Here is a 24,886-nt window from a genome sequence, read left to right as displayed (position 1 = left end):
TAGGCAAGCTCATTTTCTGAGGGGGCCCGCAGTGCCACATGCATGCTACCTAGCAGACCAAGCACCCCAGGAAAGCAGCCCTCAGTATGCCCTGCTGTGGCACCTGGAACTGGGAAAGTAATGTAACGGGCAGCCCGGCGCTGCAGTGCTTCCAGGAATTGGGCCAGGCAGTTGGACATGGCTGACTGGCTGATGCCTGTGGTGTCCCGTGTGGCCGTTTGGAAGGAGCCAGAGGCCAGGAATGTGAGAGCAGAGGTCACCTTAACAGCCACAGGCAGGGCATGGCTGCGACCTGTCAGGCTCTCCAGGTCTGAGCCCAGCTCGCTGCAGAGCCCTGCAATCGCTGCCTTGTCCAGACGATAGCGCCGCAGCACTTGTTCCTCACTGAGGTCCAGGAAGGAGCTTCGGGCCCGGTACACCCGGTGCTCAGGATAGAAACGGCGCCGCCTGCTCCGCTTCCTCCGGGCCCCTGCAGCACCTTCAGTACTGCGCTCCCGGACCCGCCGCAGCAGCAGCACTGCCTCTGACATCTTTCCCACACCTAGCACACCAGAGACAGAGGAAGACAGAAGTCACCCCACCCCTCCCCTCCCTCAAGCAGCGGGGGCCTCAATCCCTAACGAGAGGGACCCCCATTTCCCTAAAACGGGTGAAGGGTTAGCAGCACAGCTAGTGGAGGCCAGGAACCAGGGTGCCTCTCAGGCAGGGCCCCTTCTCCGAGCTGGGGCCCGAAGTGCGAGCCAGTCGTTCCACACCTGCCAGCTAGTGGGTACTAATGCTGTCAGCGGGCACCTCCGCCACCCCTAGAAACGGGGATCAGGAGACGCCCGAGAAGGGGACGGGCTCCCTAGGCCGCCCGAAGCCCCTATCCTTGGTCTGCAGCCGCAATCAAATTAATCCCGCACTGACTCTCGCAACCTCTCCAGCGGTCCGTGGAGCGAAAGCAAGGCAAAAAAAAAAAAAAAATCCACCCCTTCCTGCCAGCATTGATTGGCTACAGTGCTGTCATATGACCGGAACTTGCGCTCTATCAGAACGCGATTGGCTGAGAAACGCGCAGTGTCAACTCCCTAGTCGTACCCATCACCCATCACTTCTATTCGTCCAATAACAGTTCACCGATAGCAACCGGCAGCCAATCAGAGCGTTGTGCTGGGAGAAATGAGGCGGGGACATACGAGGTCAATGGCGGGGTGGAGTGAGTAGGAGGCGCCGCCATTTTGTTATCGTCATCGAGACCGCGGGCTGCAGAATAGCTGATCTTGGTGAGAGACCTGAGCCACGGTCCCCTCTCTCCCCGCAAACGGGCCTTGGACGGGATAGAACCAGCAGTTCTGGTGACTAGACCCTGCCCCCGATCCACTACCATCCCCTTGGAGTTAGGCCAGAACTCAGGAGTTCTGGGGCCCAGGCCTCCCCCTTTTCGTCCATCTCCCCAGACCTGGGATAGATCCCAGGAGTCGGGGGGCCCGTCCTTTGCCCTGAGCTAGGATAGAAGCCAAGAGTCTTAGCGCTCCACCGCCCCCGCTTAACGTCTTCACCCCCTCCCAGAGCTGGAAAACAACACGGTTCTGGCGCCTATCCCCACCCTCTCCTGAAGCTGAGATTGCTACAGTTCAGTCCACTGAAAGGGGTGTGGAAATCTGAGAGCCAGGACTTCCATCTCAGCTCTGGGAGGTGGAGGGAGCTGTGCTCTATTTCATCTTTTCCCCTTCAGACAGGGCCTGAATTTCCCTGAAATATCAAATAGAATCTTTCCTCTTCTCTTGTTTGTTTTTTAGGATAAAACACTCCTGGCATCTTCTGTCACAAAAGACAAAAAAGGGGCATGCACACACTTTTCTGTTTTTATTTTTTTAAAGATCACCTTTGAGATGGGGGCCAGTGAGCATGAGCCTAAATCTTGTCCTTGGCCTTGTCACCAACTATTGTGTCATCTTAGACAGGTGACTTAAGCTAGGACTTTCCATTTGGACGCTTACTTCCCATTGACACCTGATTAGAGTTTGTAGCCCTGTATGTGAAAGAATCAGTTTGAGTGAGATGCTGAAACAGTAACTCAAGATAATAGTGCAGTCAGTAAAGGCATGCCCTTTGAATATCCCAAATGCAACTTCACTGCATAACATGGTGATGATGTTTCACTTTCTCCTGGCCATGTTCAAGGGAATAACCACCAAATGATTATAGAATGCTTTATCTTTAGTTACAATTAAAAAATAACTAGCTGAATTAAAAAGTGGCCCTCTTAAGTCTGCCAATGCAACTTGAAAGCTAATATTTGAAAGCAGGAGGCTTCTGTTACCCCCCAGCTGATGTCATTTAGTAAGGGATCCTGGGAACTGAGTCAAATCGTTACTTGTGCTAGTGCCTCATCTTTAAGTATTCCACCCACAGGTTCTGCTGCAATGGTGAAACTCTTCATTGGAAATCTGCCCCGGGAGGCAACAGAGCAAGAGATCCGGTCGCTTTTTGAGCAGTATGGGAAGGTGCTGGAATGTGATATCATCAAAAACTATGGCTTTGTGCATATCGAAGACAAGACCGCAGCCGAAGATGCCATCCGTAACCTGCATCACCACAAGCTGCATGGTGTCTGCATAAACGTGGAAGCCAGCAAAAACAAGAGCAAAGCCTCCACCAAACTGCATGTGGGCAACATCAGTACCACCTGCACTAACTTGGAGCTGCAGGCCAAGTTTGAAGAGTACGGCCCAGTGATCGAGTGTGACATAGTGAAGGATTATGCCTTTGTGCATATGGAGCGGGCTGAGGATGCGGTGGAGGCCATCAGGGGCCTAGACAACACAGAGTTCCAAGGTGAAACATGAACCAGGGAAAGTGCAGCCTTCCCTAGGACTAGATAGTGCTAGGTTCTGTCCTGAAGAGCGGGTCAGGTAGGAGTGCAGGATGGCAAGGCTGTGTCTCTGAATGTGAAGCCAAGATATGGGAAGGGTCTGCTCGAGATGTGAGCTCTCACTCCTGACATTAAGTGTTACTAGGTAACCATGTGAGCCAGATTCTATGTTAAGAGTCCACAAAGGACTTGTGTTTGAGTCAGTGCACTGTTCAATCAAATTAATTCCATTTTTCCTCAGAGGATTTTGCATTTTGTCTAATAAGTTCTTGGACTGCATTGGAGACAATATTTTATATCAGAAGGTTGAGAGAGCTACTGGGGAGGAAGCTGTTCTAGATTTGATTTTAACAAATAGGGAGGAGCTGGTTGAAAACTTGAAAGTGGAGAGCAGTTTGAAAGTAATTATGGAATCATAGAGTTCATGATACTAAGGAATGGTGGACAGCAAAACAGACAATAGATTTCAGGAAGGCAGATTTTAGTAAACTTAGAAGGTTGGTAGATAAAGTTCCAATGGGAAGCCAAGACTAAGAGGAAAAACAACTGAAGACAGTTGGCAGTTTTTCAAAGGGAAATTATTAAGGGCCCAAAAACAAACTATTCCACTGCATAGAAAAGATAGAAAGTATGGCAAGAGACCACCTTGGCTTAACCAGGAGATATTAAAGGATCTAAAAAACAAAAAGTAGTTGTATAAAAAGTGGAAACAAGGTCAAATTTACAAAGGATGAATATAAGCAAATAATGTAAGTATGCAGGGGCAAGATTAGAAAAGCAAAAGCACAAAACGAGTTCAATCTAGCTAGAGACATAAAGGGTAACAAGAAGACGTTCTACAAATATATTAGAAGCAAGAGGAAGACCAAGGACATGGTAGGCCCATTGCTTAGTAAAGAGGGAGAAACAATAACTGGAAACTTGGAAATGGTGGAGTGCTTAATGACTTCCTTTTTTTGTTGTTTGTTTTTTGTTTTCAGCAAAAAGATTGATGGTGATGGGGTGCCTAACGTAGTGAATGCTAGTGGAAATGGGGTAGGTTTAGAAGTTAAAATTTTAAAAAAAGTTAAAAATTACTTAGAAAAGTTATAGAAATGTAGCCGTGTTAGTCTGTTGTAGCTGAAACAAAATACAGGACTATGTAGCACTTTAAAGACTTAACAAGATGGTTTATTAGATGATGAGTTTTCGTGGGCCAGACCCACTTCCTCAGATCCACTTCCTGGATCTGAGGAAGTGGGTCTGGCCCATGAAAGCTCATCATCTAATAAACCATCTTGTTAGTCTTTAAAGTGCTACATAGTCCTGTATTTTGTTTTAGAAAAGTTAGATGTATTCAAGTTGCCAGGGCCTGATGAAATGCATCGTACAATATTCAAGCAACTGATAGAGGAAGTATCTGAGCCTTTAGCTATCATCTTTGAAAAGTCATGGAAGTTGGGAGAGATTCCAGAAGACTGGAAAAGGGCAAATATTGTGCCCATCTATAAAAAAGAAATAAGAACAACCTAGGAATCTACAGACCAGTCAGTGTAACTTCTGTGCCAGGAGAGATAACGGAGCAAGTAATTAAGGAATTAATCTGCAAACATCTGGAAGATAATAAGGTGATAGGTAACAAATCATGCCAAACCAATCTAACTTTTTTGATAGGTTAACACAACTTGTGGATGAGGGAGAAGTAGTGGATGTGGTATATCTAGACTTTAGTAAAGCATTTGATACGGCCTTGCATGGCCTTCTTATCAATAAACTAGGGAAATACAACCTAGATGAGGCTGCTATAAGATGGGTGCATAAGTGGCTGGATAACCATTCTCAGGGAGTAGTTATTAAATGGTTCACAGTCATGCATAACAAGTGGAGCTCTGCAGGGGTCTGTTTTGGGACTGGTTCTGTTCAATATCTTTATCAGTGATTTAGATATTGGCATAGAGAGTACGCTTATTAAGTTTGCAGATGATACCAAGCTGGGAGGGGTTGCAAGTGCTTTGGAGGATAGGGTCATATTTCAAAATTATCTGGAGTAATGGTCTAGAGTAAATAGGATGAAGTTTAATCATGACAAATGCAAAGTACTCCACTTACGAAGGAACAATCTCTCTCACGCGCACAGAATGGGAAGCGGCCTTCTAGGAAGGAGTACTGATGAGAGGAATTTAGGGGTCATAGTGGACCACAAGCGAAATATGAGTCAGTCGTGTGACACTGTTGCAAAAAAAGCAAACATGATTCTGGATTGCATTAACAGAAGTGTTGTGAGCAAGACACACACAGTAATTCTTCCCCTCTATTCTGCACTGATTAGGCCTTAGTTGAAGTATTGTGTCCAGTTCTGGGCACCACATTTCATGAAGATGTGGAGAAATTGGAGAAGATCCAGACAAAAGCAAGAAAAATTATTAAAGGTCTAGAAAACATGACCTATGAGGGAAGACAAAGAACTGGGTTTGTTTAGTTTAGAAAAGAGAAGGCTGAGAGGGGATGTATACTAGTTTTCAAACATCTAAAAGGGTGTTACAAGGAGAAGCGAGAAAAATTGTTCTCCTTAGCCTTTTGATGATAGGACAAGAAGCAATGGGCTTAAATTGCAAGAAAAGATGTTTAGGTTGGACATTAGGAAATATTTCTTATCAGGGTGGTTAAACACTGGTTGTGGAATCTCCATTGCTGGAGATATTTAAAAGCAGGTTGGATAGATATGTACAGTAAAACTCCATTGGTCCAGCATCCAATGCTCCGGCACTCCTGATGGTCCGGCACCATCAGGAACCTGGAAGTGCTCAGGGCAGCCGGACAATTGGAGCTGCTCTGTGCCCCGCTTCCCCAATTCAGCTGCTGCTGAAACTGACCAGCAGCTGAATTGGGAAAGCCAGGGGACGAGCAGCTGGGGTGCTGCCGGGTTGGTCCCATAGCGCTGCCCCTCGGGGCTGCGGGACCAACCCGGCAGCACCCCAGCTCCTCTGCCACAGGCATCCCTGATTCAGTCGCTGCTGAAACTGATCAGCAGCGGCTGAATCGGGGACTCCTAGGGCAGAGCCGGACTATCGGAAGGAGGAGCTCTGAGAGGTCTGGGGTGGCATCCCCCCACCCCACCCCCTTCATAGCCCCCCTTCTGATAGTCCGGCATATCTGATAATCCGGCACCCCCTGGGTCCTAAAGGTGCCGGATTATTGGAAGTTTACTGTATCAGGGATGATCTAGATCAGAGCTTCGTGGCCCATGTTCCCTTTGTTTGCAGCCTGCGGGTGGGAGCCAAAACGAAAAAGTAGTCAATATAATGGTCTTCTGTTGATATGTTTTAGTAGTTAAATTCTTGGACTGTCATTGCTCATTAAAAGTGCTGACATATGGGTGGAAATCAGATAAAGATTGCATTTTATTAATATCAGCAGAACTGACTTAAATGGGGCCTGTGTTGTATAGTCTTTCCTTAATTTTTGTATTCATGCCCATCAGTGTGAAAGAAGCTATTTACATATATTTGTGTATATAATTGAATGTATATGCAACCGCACTTAAGTTGTGGCCCTCAGCATGTGCTGTGAGTATCATAGTGGCCCTGGGGCTTCCAAAGTTGAGTAGCCCTGATCTAGATGGTACATGATCCTGCCATGAGGGCAGGGGACTGGACTTGATCTCTCTAGGTCCCTTCCAGTTCTAGTATTCTATTGTTTGTTTCTTCTATCCTGAGTTGCTTATGTCCTGTAGAATGTTTAGGCTGCTAGTCCTAGATTTCATTGCAGGATCCGCCCCCTGTGGGATTGTGGGAGAGGGGATGAAAAATCCACAAGAAGGAGTGAATAGTAGACTCCTGATAGGTGCGGTGAGGGAAATGGGAGACACCTTGTCTCTTGTTCCATCCCCTCTTCTAGACAGGTCTTGCTCCTCTCTCCCTCCTTTTCCCTTCTGTCTAGTGTTTCTCCGACTGCTGAAAGAAGATGGAAGTGTTGGGCCATGTGGCAATGCCAGATTCAGTATTGTCTGAGTAGTTAATGTAGCCTAATAGAGTAGCATTATCCAATGATGTGGGTCCTTAAATTGCCTGCTTAGTTATGGAGCATTACAGTAGCATGTCTTGAGTTTTTTACCCCATTGTGCTAGGCTCTGTGCAAAACTTTAGCAAGACAGTCCCTGCCACACACAAAAGGCTACAGTCTAAGATAAGAGAGAGCAGGAGGATATAGTATACAGATGTGGTGAACACAAGCTAACTGAAATAAGCAGCTGCTCCAGCATGGCAACCTCTTAACCATTCTTGTAGCCATCACACCAGAGGATAGTCTTAAGGCAGGTAATGTAGGTCCTGTGGGTTTTGAATGGAGCGTTTCTTCTGTCAGAAACCCATAAAATAGCCTCAATTGAAGATAGCATAGCGCTGGGTCCTGAGGGTCTGTCCTTCCTCAGATTGGTACATGCAGTCCCCGAGTTATGCGGATCCAACTTATGTCGGATCCGCAGTTACGAACGGGGTTTGCTGCCCGTCTCCCTGGTCTGTTGGAGACCAGCAGACCAGGGAGACGGGAAGCAAAGCCTCTGAGGACGCCGGCAGCAGGACAGCCGCAGCGCGTCTGGGCTGTCCGCTGCCCACGTGCTCCGCGGCTTTGCTCCACGTCTCCCCAGACCAGGGAGACGGGGAGCAAAGCCGCAGAACACGCCAGCAGCGGACAGCCCAGACGCGCCGCAGCTGTCCCGCTGCCGGCGTGCTCCGCGGCTTTGCTCCCCGTCTCCCTGGTCTGCTGGAGACCAACAGACCAGGGAGACGTGGAGCAAAGCCGCGGAGGACCCGGGCGGCAGGACCACGGTGTGTCTCGGTCGCCCGCCTGTGTCTCCCTGGTCTGCTGGGGGGGGGGGGGCGCAGCTAGTACGTCCCTTCGGGCCCCCCTCCTCCTCCCAGCAGTCCAGGCTTCTCGCCGGACACCTGTGGTAGAGCAGCTCGGGCGCTGCCGGTTGGTCCCGCAGCGCCGCTCTGGGCACTACTGAACCAACCCGGCAGCACCCCAGCTGCTCTGCTCCAGGCATCCTGATTCAGCCACTGCTGAAACTGACCAGCAGCGGCTGAATCAGGTTTCAGCAGTGGCTGAATCAGGACGCCTGGGGCAGAGCAGCTGGGGTGCTGGTGGACTGGTCCAGTAGCGCCGAGGAGTGACGCTACTGGAGCAACCCAGCAGCACCCCAGCTGCTCTTCCCCAGGAGTCCCCAAGTCAGCCGCTGCTGAAACTGACCAGCCCTGACTACAGGAAGCCCGAGGCAGAGTTGCTGTGCCCCGGGCTTCCTGGAATCAGCCGCTGATCAGTTTCAGCAGCAGCTGACTTGGGGACGCCTGGGGTTCTTAAGTTGAATCTGTATGTAAGTCGGACCTGGCGTCCAGATTCAGCCTGTTGAAACTGATCAGAGGCTGATTCCAGGAAGCCCGGGGCAGAACAACTCTGCCTCGGGCTTCCTGTAGTCAGCCGCTGGTCAGTTTCAGCAGTGGCTGAATCTGGACGCCAGGTCCGACTTACATACAGATTCAACTTAAGAACAAACCTACAGTCTCTATCTTGTACGTAACCCGGGGACTGCCTGTAGTTGGTAGTTCGGAGGAAGGAAGTAGTTGGACCTGCATTCTCTACCATCACTGTAACTGTTCCAAGGAAACCGGAAGAGCCAAACATGCCGAGTAGGATCCTTCCTTCCTAAAGGGGGCATCCTCTGTGTGTGACTCAGTCCTTACTTTCCTGGCTGGACTCTGAACTTTGCCTGATTCAGCTCTTAATTTCTCAGGCCTATAACTGGAGAAATTTGGTTCCAGTATCACTAAAATAAAGCTGTTTTAATTGTAGGAGTTTGTATGCAGTGGGGCTGAAGGAAGCTGGGCAGCAAGGGAAGTTGGGACCAAATCTAGCTGCTGAGAACAAGAAGAAACGGAGGAAAGTGATTTGCATTGGGTGTGGGATTGTCTTTTTTGATCCCCAGTGTTGCTAATTGAACTGTTACCAGAAAATTTAATCTTTTCCTGTGAGCTGTCAATTTTCCCTTACTTTGAAGTGTGCATGTGTGAAATAGAACTGCCTCAACATAAGGAAATGAACTCCAGAATTGCCCTGCGTCTCCTACTGGTAGAATCAGCACTTCGAAGGAACTATAGGGTTAAAAACCACATGTCAAAGTTATATTTGCTCCTCTTGTGCCCTGCAATTCGATGGTTGGTAAAAGGCACGTTCATCTTTGTTAATACCAGTATTCGTGCTGTTTGCTTTTGGACAATGAAAGTAGCTTGTGTCAATGCTACAGATGCTGACCTGATCACTGAAACTGAGGCCAAAAACTTGGCTTGTATGGGACAGGACCAGTTGAGAGGAGTAGCTGGCTTAGATTTATGCTGTTATGGGCTGTGTCAGATCCATACCACTCAGGAAGACTGGGTGAAGTTTTCTGGTCTGTTAGGCAGGTGGTCAGAATGGTCCCTTCAGGCTTTAAAATCTATGACGGTCAAATCCAAAAACACTTTTCACTGAAATGTAGCAGAAATGTTTCCTCTGAGGTTTCGTAAAACTGTTTTTAGCCCAGTCAGAGTCCTTGGCTTGAACTTTCTGATCTTAGCATAATTCTATCCCAGAATTAGAATAATAGCCTTCTATCTTGGCTAAGGTATTAGTTAGGAGAGGGTTTATAAGTAAGTTTTTAACTTAAAAGCAAAGCCCTTCAAAAAGCAGCAGTATCTTATAAATGCTACCTCCTAGTGGCTGCTTTGGGGGTTTTCAAATTTAATGTTAGTTTTCCAAAAGGGTGGAAGGGGTTTCACCTGTGGTCTAGTTCTGCACAGGGCCAGTTAAGACTGAGTTTTCAAGGAAATATTTTGTGGAGTAGGGCTGGTGAGTGGGTAGCATTTGGGGAGTGTGAGTGGTGGTGTGAGGAATAGCATTTATTTGGAAAATATGTAACTTTCCTAGATTTTTGCACTGTCCCCCATTGTGACTTGACAAAGAATAGCTCTTGCTCATTCTTGTTTCAGAATAGAATATCTCTGGCACGTACTTAGGTCTGGATTTATTGGATTTGTCAGAGAGGGGTTTGAAAAGAGACACCAGTGGCATAGTAAATGCCATGTAGTAGGGATGCTAGTGTACAGCCGTTTAAACAATTAACTGATAAGCCTAGGCTTATTGGTTAATCCAAATTACTACACACAGTCCCCACCTCTTGCTGCCTCTGATACAGAGGCAGCAAGGCAGGGGGGAACAGGAGCCTATGCCTGTGGCGAGCTGACTTTTAAAGCCAGGTTTCCGCATGTGCCAGTTTCCAGAGCCACCTGCCCCCTCTGCTGCCTCCCACAGAGGCAGCATTGCAGGGTGTGCAGACGGGAGCTGGTGCTTGGAAGGAAGGGGTAGGTGGGATGCCAGAGCAGCCTCTGTTCTTGGGGAGCTTGTATACCCCATGGACAGGAGCTGCTGCTGCCTCTGTATCCAAGGTAGCGGCGTGGGGTGGCAGGTGGGAGCCAATCTGTGCGGGGAGCTGATTTTTAAACCAGCTCCACCTGCCATTCCATACTGCTGCCTCTGATACAGAAGCAGCAGCACATGGTGGCAGGAGCTCCCCAGCAGTGGGGTCCAGAGCACATTGGCTGCCAGCCCTGCCCCCGGGGGAATATTTTAGTAACCATGTAACCACTAAAATTGTTGCAGCTACACGATTACTAAAATACACGATATCTAACATCTCTATCATGTAGCTCAGGGACATTTGCATTGCCTGCTTAGTACATGCATAGCTGCTTCTATAATCAAACACTGGCTTTTGTGTCAGTGAAAAACAGGTAGTCAGAAGGAAAAATATATTGCAGTGATATGCGGCCCATTTACTAATCATGGTTGCCCAAGTGGCCCTCCTTCATCTTAGTGAGCTGCATGTGGCCTGTCCGCTTCCTCCACAGTCCTCTTGCAAACTGAGGCACTGCCCTGCAATTATCTGCTCCTTCCCCCGCCCTCAGCACTTTTGGAGCACCTGCTGATTCACATGCCTCCATGCTCCTTCCTTTCCCTCCCAGAGCTGGAAATTCTTAGCTGTTTAAGCTCTGGGAGAAGTGGGAACTGAGAGTGAACTCTTTGAAAGGGGTGGGGGGGAGTGCAGGGCTTCAGAGCTCTAGTGTGCAAGAGGGGCTTAAGGAAAGGGGCAGAGAGGAGATCCATGGGCCACAGACAGAACCCCAATGGGCCGCGGGTTATCTTGACACGCCACTTCTGGTGTGTTAAATGGCTGTTTGATTCACATATCCTCAGCTCATCTACCTCTAGCTTTTTCAGTCTTTTCCCTGGCTATTAATTGCAATAGGGAAGAGTTACTTTATAGACATTAGGAAAAACTTCCTGTCAGCATAGTTAAGTACGGAGGCTGTGGAATCTCCGTCACTGCAGGTTTTTAACAACAGATATGGGGCACACCTATTGGAGATGGTCCAGATGATACTTAGTCCTGCTTCAGTAAAGGAAACTGGAGTAAATGATCTATTAAGATCATTTCAAGTCCTACGTTTCTGATATTTCTATGAGAGTTTTTCTTAGCTGTACTTCCCCAGCGTGGCTTGTAGGATCCTGCCTCTCCTTTCTAAGGTAGGAAGGTCTCTCTTGTGTATTGCTAGAAGTCTCTACCTGGCTGTGTACTTTCCTGACAAGCTGCCAGTAAATTGGCTTTTCTCCCTAGTTCTGTAGCTCACATCTGGCCTGGCCAGTTGTTCACCTGGGGCCATCTTCTGCAGCTCACTTGGGATGTACATGGGCTTCTACTCAACAGGCAAAGTGGCATTGTCCAGACTGCTGACGACAGAACCACCAGGTTCTTGTAGGAGGGGGAGCGTTCCACACCATGGCCAGCGGGCTCAAGCAAAAGAATACCTGCTGCTGTCAAGCCCACCAACCAATATGTGTCCTCCAAGACCAGAGCCCCCCATCCCTTTTGTAGACCAAAAAGCTGCACAATTTGAATCCGAGAGGCTCCAACTAGAAGTTTGATAAAAAGAATCCAAAATAATATAATAATGGAGATTGCCTATCTCCTAGAACTGGAAGGGACCTTGAAAGGTCATCGAGTCCAGTCCCCTGCCTTCACAGCAGGACCAAGTACCATCCCTGACAAATTTTTGCCCCAAATTTTTGCCCACAAGGATTGAACTCACAACCCTGGGTTTAGCAGGCCAATGCTCAAACCACTGAGCTATTCTTCCCTCCTTTCTAAACTGTATTAGTTTAGAAAGAATCATACAACTTCAGATCATCTCATGATTTTGGGTGAGCCAGATGTGCTTGTGCTTAGCAGTACCCAAAGAGCAATAAACATAATGCTGATTCTCAGCATCACTCACTCACAAGAAAAGTCCACTACATTTTGTCAAGTAGTAACAGATTCTGGTCTGTGCCAGCCTATTACTAGTTTCCTGGGAGTGACCCATTTAATGTGCCAGGTCCCATAGACCCACACTGTTCCACATGGGTAGGCCTGTGGTTTCCAAGACTCTAAGACCAGGCTTTTGGCACTGCAAAATATCCCCTGCAATGAATTTAGCAAGTCCCAGCTCCTGCAAGAGGCTTGTAATCTAGCCCTTCAGGACTCAGTGCTTTCAGTGAATATTCACAGCGACAACAGGCAGACTTTTAAAACAAGGTAACCATGTGATAGTCATCTGGCTATAGAATCTGAAAGTTCTTGGATCAGCAGAAGGAGTCAGAAGTTAACCCACAATGCATCCTGGCCGAGCCAGTGACACAATGAGCTGGCCGAGCTGTGATGGGCTCCAGTCCTCCCTCTTCCCTCAGGACAGAGCTTTAGAATTCTAAAAGGGCACCATTTATTGCTGTCCCCTGGCACATCAACAGAGTTGGAGTGCACGTTGCTTCTGCAGCGGTTCCCTGTTTTTAGATCAGGGTGGGGCAAGATGCTCCTTGGGGGCTGGATCTGGCCCAAGTAACGTTTTGATCCGGCCTGCAGAGTGCATCTGGCAGTTTTCTGTTTATATCCTGCTGCACATGCCACCAAATTTCTAGGAGGTGACTCAGGCAGCAGAATCCTATTTAAATGGCTCATGTCCACAGTGCTACCCTGGCAGGGGCCATAGCTACAAGCCTTTTAAATAATGCAGAAACCCTGGATGGCTGCCAGGCAACACACGGTAGCAGCAGGACCAGGAGCCGTGCGCCCTTTGTGATTTTAATTCAAAGCCTCCAGCCCCAGACAACTTGGGGGAGGCTAGTCCCCAGCCCTGCCCCTTTGAGGGGTGGAGCCAGCCTGTGACCACATAGCAAAATTCATTGTGGCCCTCCCTGAAAAAAATGTTGCCCACCCCTGTGTTAGATGGTGTTTCTTCACTAGTTTGGGGAGTCTTTTTCTATGAACCCTTTTGATTTGGGTTGGTTTCAAACAGTTCTTTAATTACTCTAATCATTCTACTCAGATAACAAGGTCTTTTTCTCTCTCTCTTTCTCCTGTCTCCTGCATTGTTCCAGGAGCAAAGTTAACCCTTTTGCACTCACTGCGTAGCAGTGTGTACAGTACTGTGTACTTCTATGTACAGTAATATACAGCGGGAAACTGAGGCATGCTTAGAATTCATGAAAATGTAACAGAAAATTCCAATTCTGTCACCCACTTATGTGAGCAAAGGAAAAGGGTGGTCACTTATCTATATGTGGTAGCTTTGAATCTCTGCAATTTCATAACAGGTGTCCCCTGGAAAATCTGCATTCAATATCTGCTTGAGCAGTGATTAAGGACTTTCCTGTCTGAAGTCCTCACACTATGGGTTCATCTACCCTCTACCAGCAAGTACACTTGTAGGAAAATCAAGCAGTACATCTCACCTTTTCAGGCTTAATATTCTGGAGACTTGGTCTGTTGGCGTCTGTCTGATGGTAAGAGGTATTGTAGCTTAGCACCAAGCATGTTACCTGAAAGAAGTGGTTAGTGTCCATTCAGTACTATAGTATTTTCTTCAGATGTCTTGGAAGAGTAGTTCTCAACCTCTTCCACATCGGATCCCCTCTCACACTCAGTGTGGGGTGGCAGGATAGCAGTGACTCCCTGCCATTTGTTGGCTATACCGGATTGAGAATCCTTCTGTAGAAGCATCAAAGTCAAGCAGCCAATATATACCAATGAGGTTATCAAGAGCCATTTTAATCTTGGGCACATCCATTTGGACTTTGGAGTGGCCCAGTAATAGGACACTGTGCTGCGAGCCAGCATACCTGGGTTCTATTCTCAACTCAACTGTGAGACTTCGAGCTAGTCCCTTCTCCTTTCTGTTCCACTTTTTCATTCTCTGCCTCACTTATAAGCAACAATATTCCTATTATGCGAAGTGTTTTTGAGATTAACAGATGGAAAGCTCTGTTGAAGAGTTAGATATTGTTAAACATTTGCTAGGCCCTTTCATTCATGGGCCTGATGCCATTGGTAGTAACTGTTCATATTGTGATAGTGCCCAAAGGACCCAGTTGGATTTGTGCTGGGTCTACATATTAGTTCAGTGGACATGCTCTATACATTAGAACATATTTGATTTCTTGCATTAACAGGCTTGCTGTAAGCAAGACACAAGAAGTCATTCTTCCCCTCTACTCTGCACTGATTAGGCCTCAACTGGAGTATTATGTCTAGTTCTGAGCACCATATTTCAGGAAAGATGTGGAGAAATTGGAAGAGGTCCAGAGAAGAGCAACACAAATGAATTGGGTTTTAGTTTGGAAAAGAAGACTGAGAGGGGACATGATTGCAGCTTTTAAGTATCTAAAAGTGTGTTACAAGGAGCAGGGAGAAAAATTATTCTCCTTGACCTCTGATGATAGAATAAGAAGCAATGGGCTTAAATTGCAGCAAGGGAGGATTAGGTTGGACATTAGGAAAAACTTGCTGTCAGGGTGGTTAAGCACTGGAATAAATTGTCTAGGGAATTGTGGAATCTCCATCACTGGAGAGATTTAAGAGCAGTTTAGACAGACATTTGTTAGGGATGATCTAGATTTATAGAAGGTACTGCCATGCAGGACTTGATTACCTCGCAAGGTCCCTTCCTCGTCTAGTATAGTAGTCTATGATCTTTGTCAGACAGAAATCCATATCATCCAATAAATAAATTTTGGCAGCATGGAATTAGGAAGATGTCTTGTTTCCCTAAAACAGTCTGACAAGCCAGAGACGTGTTGGTGTCACTTACGTTGTCTTCTCCAAATGGATAGCTTTTCATTAGCCACAATTTCATTGTCTGACCTATTTCCCCTGCTAGATGGCCAGCTCTACTCAGCCTACTACGCTCTGCCTTTAGAAATTAAAAGGTTAAAAAGACCACTACAGTTATTTCTGTTTGAGTAGAGATTCCTACTTACATCACAGTCATATTTTGCTAGACACTATAAACACAGTGAGTCAGTGTCTTCGCTAAACCACCGCAAGGTGGGAAAAGAAGGTACATAAAGAGGAAGGGACTTGCCTGGAGCCAGCAAGTCAGTAGAAGAGCCAAGAACAGAGCTCAGGTATCCTGACTGCCAGTCTGTCCACTGGAAAAGGCTATTAGCCAGGGGATAAAATGGTGTCCTTGGCCTCTGTTTGTCAGAGGCTGGAGAGGGATGGCAGGAGACAAATCGCTTGATCATTGTCTTCGGTCAACCCTCTCTGGGGTACCTGGTGCTGGCCACTGTCGGTAGACAGGATACTGGGCTAGATGGACCTTTGGTCTGACCCAGTACGGCCGTTCTTATGTTCTTATGTTCTTATGAACTATACTGTCTTTTTCACTCTGAAGGTAGTTGAGCTTCTTAAGATAGCTGGAGGTGTAGTTAGTCTACTGTTTGTGTGTGAGACTTTTTTTTTTTCCCCTCAGTGATTATGTGGCCACAAAGTGTCCAAATGCTGCTTTTCTGGAGCACTGAATGACTGGCCATCCAGACAAAACTCTACATTGAGATTGAAATGTGCCCCACTTAAAGCCCATCTGCAAATTCAAAGGAAAACATAAAGCACTCTCTTAAGAGTTCTATAGCCCCAGAGGAGAGTGCTTATAATTCTTAGTTCAGTTAACCTTTAAGAGTAGCTTTATCTTCAAACAGATGATCTGAGCTATAAGCTAGGTGGAAGGCCAGGTGCCATATGACTGCAACTGGATTAGAAGCCATTCCTCCCTACCAAGCTGCGGTTCCTGTCCTTCTCCTAGTTACACAAAACAAAGAGCATGATGGTATCTCTTACTCTGAATCCATCTCCTGTAAAGCCATTGGAACTGTGTTGCAAGTAGTATTACCATGATTGCCTGTCCTTGTTTGCTTTCTGAGGCTTTCTTTTAGTCGGATGCAACTTGCTGTTCCCAGTAATATGTGCTGCCCTTGACTACCATCAGTCCCATCCATCATGGAGGAGCTGAGCAGATGGCTTTGCCATACCCCTCTCTCGGTTATTACCTCTTGGAGATGGGGAACTTTGAGCTCAATTGTTTAGCCATATTCACTGGGATTTTCAAAGAAGCCGAAACATAGACTTCCAGCTGCCTTCTCGTTGAGCTAGGAACTGAGCACATTGACAATCCCAACTTCCTGGGTGCATCATGCAGCCATGCATGGACTCAGAGTTTCATGCTTGCAGGATAACTGCTGAATTATGCCAGTGGAGAGTAGAGAGAATAGATTCAGTTTTCTCTGTTGCATGAGTTTCCTGTTGGACTCTGCTGATAGGAAAGATTCAAGAGTGCAGCTTCTTTAAATGGAAAAGCTCTGTTCAAGCTGCAGTTGGCGTGACTAACCGAAAGTGCATTGCATAGAACTGAGGTTCTGCATAGCCATTCTAGCAGCCTAATTTCCCTCTGTCACCCAGCTGCCTATTAATCCCTGTGTAGTGGCTCAGGGCTGCAGCAGAGAGAGATGCTTCTCCCCAAGTCCTGAACCAGGCACATCCTCAGCAGGGCACTTCTCCCTGCCAGCTGGAGCTGCTGCAGCCAAAGGAGAAATACGTCTGCCCACCGGCCCATAACTAGAGCTGCCGCAGCTGGGGGACAAGTGCCCCTCCCCCAGATGTGCCGGCTGGGGCAGTAGAGGGGCACCTCTCACAAGGCCCTGAGCTGCTGTGATGAGAGAGGCCTGGGGATACTCCTTGCTCTCTGGGGCATCATGTGCCCCCAAGCCATTCATCCTCCAACCCTGTACCTCATTCCTGAACCCCTTCTTGCATTCAACCCTTTTACTCCACCGCAAACACACACTGTTCGTGTGTGGAATGACCTCCATATTGGTGCACATAACAAAGTTGTTCCGTACGTGGACATAAAAAATTAGTGAACACTGCTAGCAACCCTGTGACAAATCCTGCAGCAGCAAGAGTAGTTTACAGGCCTGGAAAGAGTGAGCTACAGCATGAATTACAGTAATCGGCTACTTGTCAATGCAAGCTGTACGGGGGCTAGGGTGGGAGTAATCCCAAGAATGTGTGAAAGCTAAATTGCGGTTCTTGAAATGCACTCTTAAGCATGATATCCCCTGCAGTTATCTCCTCATCTCATAAAACAGAGATTGAATGAGAGAATTGTCTAGAGCCAGGCTATGAATTGCATAGTCACCTTGGTGAGATCTTACTCATGAGAATAGACCCAGTGATTTCCCCAGGGTTAGAAGACTGACCTAATAGAGTTCTGGCTTGGGACTTGGGAGCCCTGTATTCAGTTCCTCACTTGGCCACAGGCTCCTCTTGTGACCCTGGGGAAGTCGCTTCTTGAACCCTGTGCCTCAGTTCCTATACAACAGCAACAATACTTCCCTACTTTACAGTGGGGCTGTGAAGATGCTAACATGAAGCACTGAGAATCTGCAGGGACCATATAGGTCCCTAGACATGTAGCTATTCACCAGTGTGAGGAAAAAGTTGATAATCTGGTCTGGAGCACACTTAAACTTGGATTGAGATTGGAACTAAGGAAATGTATGTGAGTAGCCCCAGAGAGCTAAAGATTTACATCTGGCAAGTAGCTATCTGGATCATGATCTAAATACCTTTCTGAAGCAGGCCTTAATGCTATTGAAATGTTACTGTTCATGAGAGCTTGCTTTTTATTCTTGGCATGATTCTTACTGTAAAACTGTTCACCTCAGCCAGTAGGGATCCTTCCCCATTGTAAGTGCTGTGGAAAAGCTAAGTTTAGATTGGCAACTGAGGGAATGAGATGGCTGAGTTACTTGGTTCTTGCACACTGCAAATCTTGTGGTTTTCCATGTGGCGTCAGTTTATTATAGCAACCATTCTTGCGTCTGTTTCTTAAAGGCAAGCGGATGCGCGTGCAGTTGTCCACCAGTCGGCTTCGGACGATACCTGGGATGGGAGACAAGAGCGGCTGCTATCGGTGCGGGAAAGAAGGGCACTGGTCTAAAGAGTGTCCGGTAGATCGCACGGGGCAAGTGCCTGACTTTACCGAAACCTATAATGAGCAGTATGGAGCGGTGCGCACTCCCTACCCCGCGGGCTATGGGGAAACCATGTATTACGATGATGGGTATGGAGCAATGGTCGACTACTACAAAAGATATCGCGTGAGGCCCTATGCTACGGCATCTGCATACGACGCCTATGCAGAGCAAACAATGGCCCAGTATTCTCAGTATGCGCAGTACTCACAAGTACAAACCACAGCCATGGCCGCCACCACAGCCATGGCCAATCGCCTCACTACTACCCTAGACCCTTATGATAGAGCACTGCTGCCAACCCCGGGAGCAGCAGCAGCAGTCGCTGCAGCTGCAACTGCTGCTGCAGCAGCTGCGTCCTCCACCTATTACACCCGGGATAGAAGCCCCCTGCGTCGCACGGCAACCGCGGCCACCACCGTCGGAGATGCGTATGGTTACGAACGTTGTCAGCTGTCTCCAGTCTCGTCGGTCGCTCGGGCCTCCCTCTACGACGTTCAGCGATTCGAGCGGGAATCATACGCGGACAGGGCGCGGTACTCTGCGTTTTGAGTCGGAGGTGAGAGCTTTGTGCGTGGCAGGACATATGTGCTGCAGGAGTATAAATTGTGCTTGATGCACAGACAGATGTGCCAGAGTTTCCACTAGCAACTGTCTGTGATCTGCCAACTTTAGCCCAGTGAAAGCACATTGGTAGTGTTACTGTAAAAGCCTGGCATCTTTACCACATTACTGGAGTATTTGTATCCCAAAGAAGCCACAACAAATGTGCATTCACCCGGGATGGGCATGGAGGTTTTCAGAATAATCCCTACCACCAGTGTTGAACGAGTCCAGCTCATTTGTCATGTTGAATGAAGATGATTTGAGATAAGCATTATGCACTCTGAGAGTTGATATGGGGTCAGTGTAAACCTTGCTTTGCTATTTTACCACAGGATCTAAATCTGGACTTTAAAGTAACTCCAGATTAAAAACTATATTTACACTTAGAAGAATGACTCTGTCAGAAGAGATTGTCACTGTTTTCCCCATTTGAAAAGTTGACTGGATCCATACTTACATGCTGGATTTGAAGTGTCAAAATGCCATTCTCAGTTTATTCTTGAGAAAAGGGTAAAGTCACATTTTTACCATGGAAATGCTGCTAACCTTTCAGCATACTCTAAAATTGGCAGAGATTTTGATCTTCCTGCTTAAGGGTCTTATAAAATAGCACAACACTTTAAATAGTGAAAGTGCTAATTAAATGTTGTTCCTGAACAACATTTGAAACTATCAGTAGGACAGCTGTCAAGTCAGATCTGACCCCAACATTTCTTAATTTTAAAACAAGCCTTTACAATTTTCCATTGCTTGAAATCTCTAAATCGAGATTACAGATCTTTCTCAAAACCCCTGTTTAGCTCAACAGGAATTTACTGAACATAATCCAAGCACAACAGGATAAAGTTCTCTGGCCTCTTGTACACTAAGCCTGACTAGCACATACAACTAGAGGTCCCTTATGACATGAAAAATCTCCGAAATGCTAGAGTGAATAGAAATGTTTTTATTTTAAAATTTCACTAAGGCTTATGGAAGAAATCTTTCCCTATGGTATTTACAGCCTCTGGGAGCCAGTAGATACAGACTAAACAAAGTCTAGTTAACCAGTCTGTTTTCATTGTTTCAATGAAATGGCACCAAAGTAGACTTCAATTTTTAAAAAGTCTGGAAGCTTTAATTTTAAAAATATTTCACCTGGGAAACCCCACCCCCCTGCCCTTATAACCTTCACAAGTGTATCATAAGTCTTGTGATATAAGCCCCTGTCCCTGGAGTCATGTGATTGTGTGAGAATCTGTTTACTTAAGTTATTAGGCCTTGTGATTGCAAACATTTTAAAACATGAAGTAAGTTTACCCTGACACCAAGTGTTATTCAGGAATGCTCTCAAGGCTTTGTATTTTCCAATTCCAAATAACTCAAACATCTGGATTACTGCTTCTATTGAGGTATTATCTCTGTTTTTTCTCCTGCTGTTGCCTTTAACTACATCCTGTTACTCCTGACTAATCTTCACTTGTGTAACTTTGAACCATCTCTTTTCCCTCGCTGCCAATTCAGCGTTTATATACTCTGCTAACACTCAGTGCTCTCCAGGTCCCTTCCAGTGCCTTGGGCACATTGGCGGTCATCCTCCTTCCCACAGGTGCATAGCTAAGCTATCTACCCTAACCATCTGTCTTCATAAATCTGTCTGGACTGACTTGTTGCCCTGCCCCAAACGCCTGACTTAGGGTTGCAGGTTTTTGGGGTCTGTTTCCCAAGCCCTGCTCATCTTCTCCCTCCCCTCCTGTGCTTCTGACTTTTAACCTTCACTCTTTACTCCTAAATTTGGAGACAGTGGAAGAAACCACAAATGGAATGAAAATTCTGGAAGCTTTTCTGCTCCCTTTTATGTCATCCTAGTCCCATCCCATGTGTCTCCTAATCAACAGGTGACTTGATATAAGGGTCTTGATGGAGAGAGAATCCTGGTTACTAAAGGGCTCTTACATCTAGCAGAGACTGGTACAATACGAACCAGGGGCTGGGAGTTAAAAGCCAGACAAACTCAAATTAAAAATAAGGCATAGATTTTCCACAGTGAGAGTGATTAACCATTGGAACAAACTCCCAAAGGGAAGTGGTGCATTTTCCATCTCCTGAGGCCTCCAGTCCCACCTGGCTGCCTTTCTGGAAGGTGCTTTACTCAATCACAAAATACTGGGCTCAAAGTGAACTGTGATATATTCTCTCAGGTGTTTATATAAGAGTGTTGCCTGACACTCTGGCTGTACATTTATAAATCATACACGGGCTTTCAAGTTTGAGAGACTGCAAGAGCACAGAAGCTTCTCCAGAATATCAAGATCCCTCTAAAAACTTACCTTTAATTTAGTCCGTCCGTTCCCCCCTGCCTCCGCCCCAGTTTTAGCAGCGATCAGAGCAGATAGTTTCTGCTGTGTTGTTTAGCTTGAGGGAATCCTGAGTATAGCAGAGCAAAACAACTCACATTAATGTGGACAAGCAATGTAGGTTGAATCAACAAATACCTTTTGCCTCTGACATCATCTCTGATAGCAGCTTCACCTCTCTCTTGTAAAAGCCCATCAAATATTCCACAAACGACGTGGTGAGGATTTGGCTGTAAATGGCAGTTTACAAATGCACCAGCTCTGTAGCCTATTAGTGTTTGATGTGCAAAATTGGACATTGTCTGAGATTATGGTAGTTGTTGAGGGAGTGACCATTGAAGGCAATAAAACCCCAACAAACTGATTAGCTAAGACTTTCACTTCTTCTGTTTGATAACCTCTTACTGGAACTTAATCAGCACCCTGATTAAGTTGGAAGGGCAAAATGCCTCCTGAGATGCCATTGGCTGCTGTCATGAACAGAATATACATGGTAGTAGCTAGTGGCCCTAGGTCTGCCAGACAGTGAACCATGTGCTCAAAACTGTGGAACTTAAGCATGTGCTTTGCTGAATGGAGATGGATGTGAGTGAGTGCTTAGGGCACCAGAATGAGAGCACAGAAGGGACTTCACGTAGCATTAAAATTAAATTCCAGGGATTTTTAAAGTTATCGTGGACTAAATAGTCCCTGCTGATTAATATTTCTACTACATGGTGCACAGTCAGAAGCAGGCATAGATCCATTGGCTTTTGCAGCTAGAACCTGGGCAGCAACAGTGTGGTCTAGAGAAAGAAGTGCAGCCCCGGGAGGCTTGAGTTCTAATCTTGGCACTCTCCAAGACCTAGTCTACACTATGCCCCCTCACCCACAGCCATCTAAGCTGACATACCACAATGTTTTCTATGCAGTAAGGTCAGCGGGGACTGCTCTCCCATCGATTCAGACTAATCTTGTTGTCCTGGAGTACCAAAGTTGACAGGAGAGCGTTTGGAGGTAAATTTATTGCATCTAAGCAGACACATTAAATCGACCACCGGTGAATCAATTGCTGCAACATTGATCTACCATGTAATGAAGACGACAAGCCCTTTGGTTTAGTCTACATAGGAACACTTGGTGGAGGTTAAGGCTAATTAACTATAGGTGTGAAATATAAGCACATCAAACCCCTGTGTGGAGACTTTCTTTTAGAAGTGAAGTGGGGCTTTAGTTGGCTGCAGTGAAGGTTATGCTACACCAAACTAAGGGTTTGTCTACACAGGGACACTTGAAAATTGTGAATTAGCTTTTAAAGTTAATTAATACGCTTTTAAAGCTTTTAAAGTGGATTAGTAAAACTGTATTAAATCCCTGGGTGGACATTCTTATTCAAAACTACAGTGGCCTCAGTTTGGTTTAATTAACTTTGTAAGTAAATTAAAATAACCAAAGTAAGGCCATTTTAATTCTGAGCAAGAGCAACCACACAGTGGCTTAATGCAGTTTTGTCCTCTTAAAATTCACATTGTTAGTTAATTCTTCTTCACTTTCCAAAAAGTCCCTGTGTAGAGTCATTTCACCATTGATTAATCTCCACAAGAGCACATGGGTGGTAAGATGACAATATCTGTACAGATAAAGTGCTATTTAAACTGGAAAGTGTTATTAATTTTGTTCCAGTGAGCCCAGTGTTGTGATTCCACATCGAGGCCCTAATTAAGATAAAACCCCCACTATGCCCAATGATCTGCAGACAGAGTCCCTGCCCTGAAGAGCTTGCAGTCTAAATAGACCCAGATGAGGAGGACCAGAAGTGCAGAGAGGAGAAAAGACTTGCCCGAAGTGTCACAATAGCTCAATGGCAGAGCCAGGAGTGGAAACCAGGAGCTTTACAAGGTCCTCCTTGCTTCCGCCACCACTTCTCACCCTGAGGCAGGAACAAAGCACAAGTCTCCTTATTCTCAGTGCAGTTCCCTATCAACTGGGCCATATTTTATGTATGGTGTTAGGCAAGGTGCTCCTTTGGTTTTGGAGCTACTTTGGGGTGAAATGGATCTCACTCCCATGGAAATGTAGCACTATCTACATTAAATTGTTGTGCCAATTTTACTTAAGGTATGATTTTTAAATTGGTTTACTGAAACCAGTGCAAGAGATACAAGTGGGTGGACTTATAGCTGTTTAAACCACGCTTATTTCATTTCACTTTAATTGGTTATGGACTGGTTTAAAGTACTCCAGAATAGGAGCATCTACCAAGGGCTCCCATTACACCAGTTTAAAGCCAACTTTAAACCAGCATGGCTTCTGTGTGTGGACAATACTAAAGCTTGGGGTAGACCTAATGTCTCTGCGTTTTTTTCCCATGATGGCTATTTCTGACAAAATACTTTGAAACTGTATTGTGCTTTCTTTCAGGTAGCGTATTCTCGGGCGGACCCTCGGGCTCCCATTACACAGGAAAGTTTGTCCTACTTCCCCCACCATCCCGCTGCCTGCGACGGGTATTGGCTGCCTCTAGTGTGTTTTATTTTTAATGGAGATTCTTGTGTTTTCAGTAAAGTTGTGACCCACTGTATCTTTTTCTTAATTTTTCAGCCCTTGAACACTTCCCCCTCACCTGCAAGCATAGTTCCTTTTCTTCTCCTAACTCCACATTGGCCCTGTCTGGGCTCAGGTTGTGCATGGGTTGAGGTGGGGATTCACTGTCTTCCAGGTAACTTGCTCAGAGTTCATATTATTTCCTTTCTCTTCTCAGCATTGTGGATGGAGAATCCCATGTCTCCTCTTTATTTATTTGTTGTTATGTAGGGAGTTGTTTTGAATCCCAGTTCACACCCATCTCCTCTGAGACTAGACTGTAGCCAAGGTGTTTCCAAAGCAGCTAGTGTTTGTGTAGAAACTTATCTGTTGTGGAGTTTTGACCACGGCTTTTCCAGCAAAATAAAAATTTCCAACAGAGGGCCCTGGCTATTTTCTTTCTTTCTTTCTTTCTTTCTTTCTTTCTTTCTTTCTTTCTTTCTTTCTTTCTTTCTTTCTTTCTTTCTTTCTTTCTTTCTTTCAGGAAAACTCTTTAGCCTCAGATGGGTTCATCTCCTGGGGTGTGGAACACTTGTGTCTTCTGCAGCCTCATTGTTCAGCTTGAGCAATAGAGGTTTATGTTTGAGGGCAAGCTCTTCAGTCTGGACAGGGACACAATCCAGTCATGCAGGAGCTGGGTTGAGGGAGTGGAATTGTACTGGAGAAGCTCCTGAAGGCTCCAACAACTATAGTGAGAGCCACTTCCCTGCCCCAAAGAGCCCTCAGCTAATGAGAACATACTTTTATGTATATATTTCAAAGTGTGTCCCAGACTGAGCCAAGCCATAATGGGAGGCTGCAAATGCCTGAGGAATGGATGATAGTCTCACAGAGGGGTGGGAAGAGAAGATTAGGTTAAATAAGGCATTTGTGAGAAAATGGCAAGGAAGAATGAGGTGGAGAATAATACTCAAGCCATTATTAATGCCACTTTGTATATCTATCGTGGACACTGGTAGGCCCCTCTTACCATAGTGTCTGAACATCTCACTATCTTTTAATGTAGTTATTACATCCCTGGTGGCAGGGCAGCACTCTTGTCCCCATGTTAAAGTGGGAGAGACTGAGGTGTAGCGAGCTTAATGCAACTTGACCACAATGAGTGGGGCAGAGC

General features: G+C 46.2%; 2 protein-coding genes across 7 annotated transcripts in view; both read left to right on the top strand.

The window, feature by feature from the left end:
* The window catches only part of LOC102445986 (coiled-coil domain-containing protein 87-like), a 44,832-nt gene that overhangs the window by 9,464 nt on the left and 10,482 nt on the right, over positions 1 to 24,886 (top strand). The gene's annotated exons all lie outside the window — the stretch shown is intronic.
* LOC102462531 (RNA-binding protein 4B-like) lies at positions 1,129 to 23,770 on the top strand. Of its 6 annotated transcripts, none has more exons than XR_012906520.1 (4): positions 1,129 to 1,265; positions 2,398 to 2,820; positions 3,838 to 3,965; positions 4,161 to 5,734. XR_012906520.1 is itself a non-coding variant. In XM_014577804.3 (4 exons), exons 2-3 carry the CDS (start codon positions 2,409 to 2,411, stop codon positions 18,818 to 18,820), a joined length of 1,104 nt encoding a protein of 367 aa, XP_014433290.2. In that variant the 5' UTR covers positions 1,129 to 1,265; positions 2,398 to 2,408; the 3' UTR covers positions 18,821 to 18,827; positions 23,611 to 23,770. The 6 variants fall into 6 exon arrangements, 5 of the variants coding, with proteins under 5 accessions (XP_014433290.2, XP_075795386.1, XP_075795388.1 ...); XM_014577804.3 differs by lacking the exons at positions 3,838 to 3,965; positions 4,161 to 5,734 and adding exons at positions 18,129 to 18,827; positions 23,611 to 23,770; XM_075939270.1 differs by lacking the exons at positions 3,838 to 3,965; positions 4,161 to 5,734 and adding exons at positions 18,129 to 18,827; positions 23,611 to 23,770 and having other exon boundaries at positions 1,191 to 1,337.

The sequence above is a fragment of the Pelodiscus sinensis genome, chromosome 11 (genome assembly GCF_049634645.1).
Source record: "Pelodiscus sinensis isolate JC-2024 chromosome 11, ASM4963464v1, whole genome shotgun sequence".
In the NCBI taxonomy this organism is placed as follows: Eukaryota; Metazoa; Chordata; order Testudines; family Trionychidae; genus Pelodiscus; species Pelodiscus sinensis.
This window is presented reverse-complemented; position numbering and strand designations above follow the sequence as displayed.

Excerpts from the sequence above, each read along its gene's own strand:
- LOC102462531 (XM_014577804.3), top strand. The coding sequence starts at position 2,409 with ATGGTGAAACTCTTCATTGGAAATCTGCCCCGGGAGGCAACAGAGCAA. Across the intron at positions 2,821-18,128 it reads AGACAACACAGAGTTCCAAG|GCAAGCGGATGCGCGTGCAG; the intron begins GTGAAACATGAA and ends TGTTTCTTAAAG.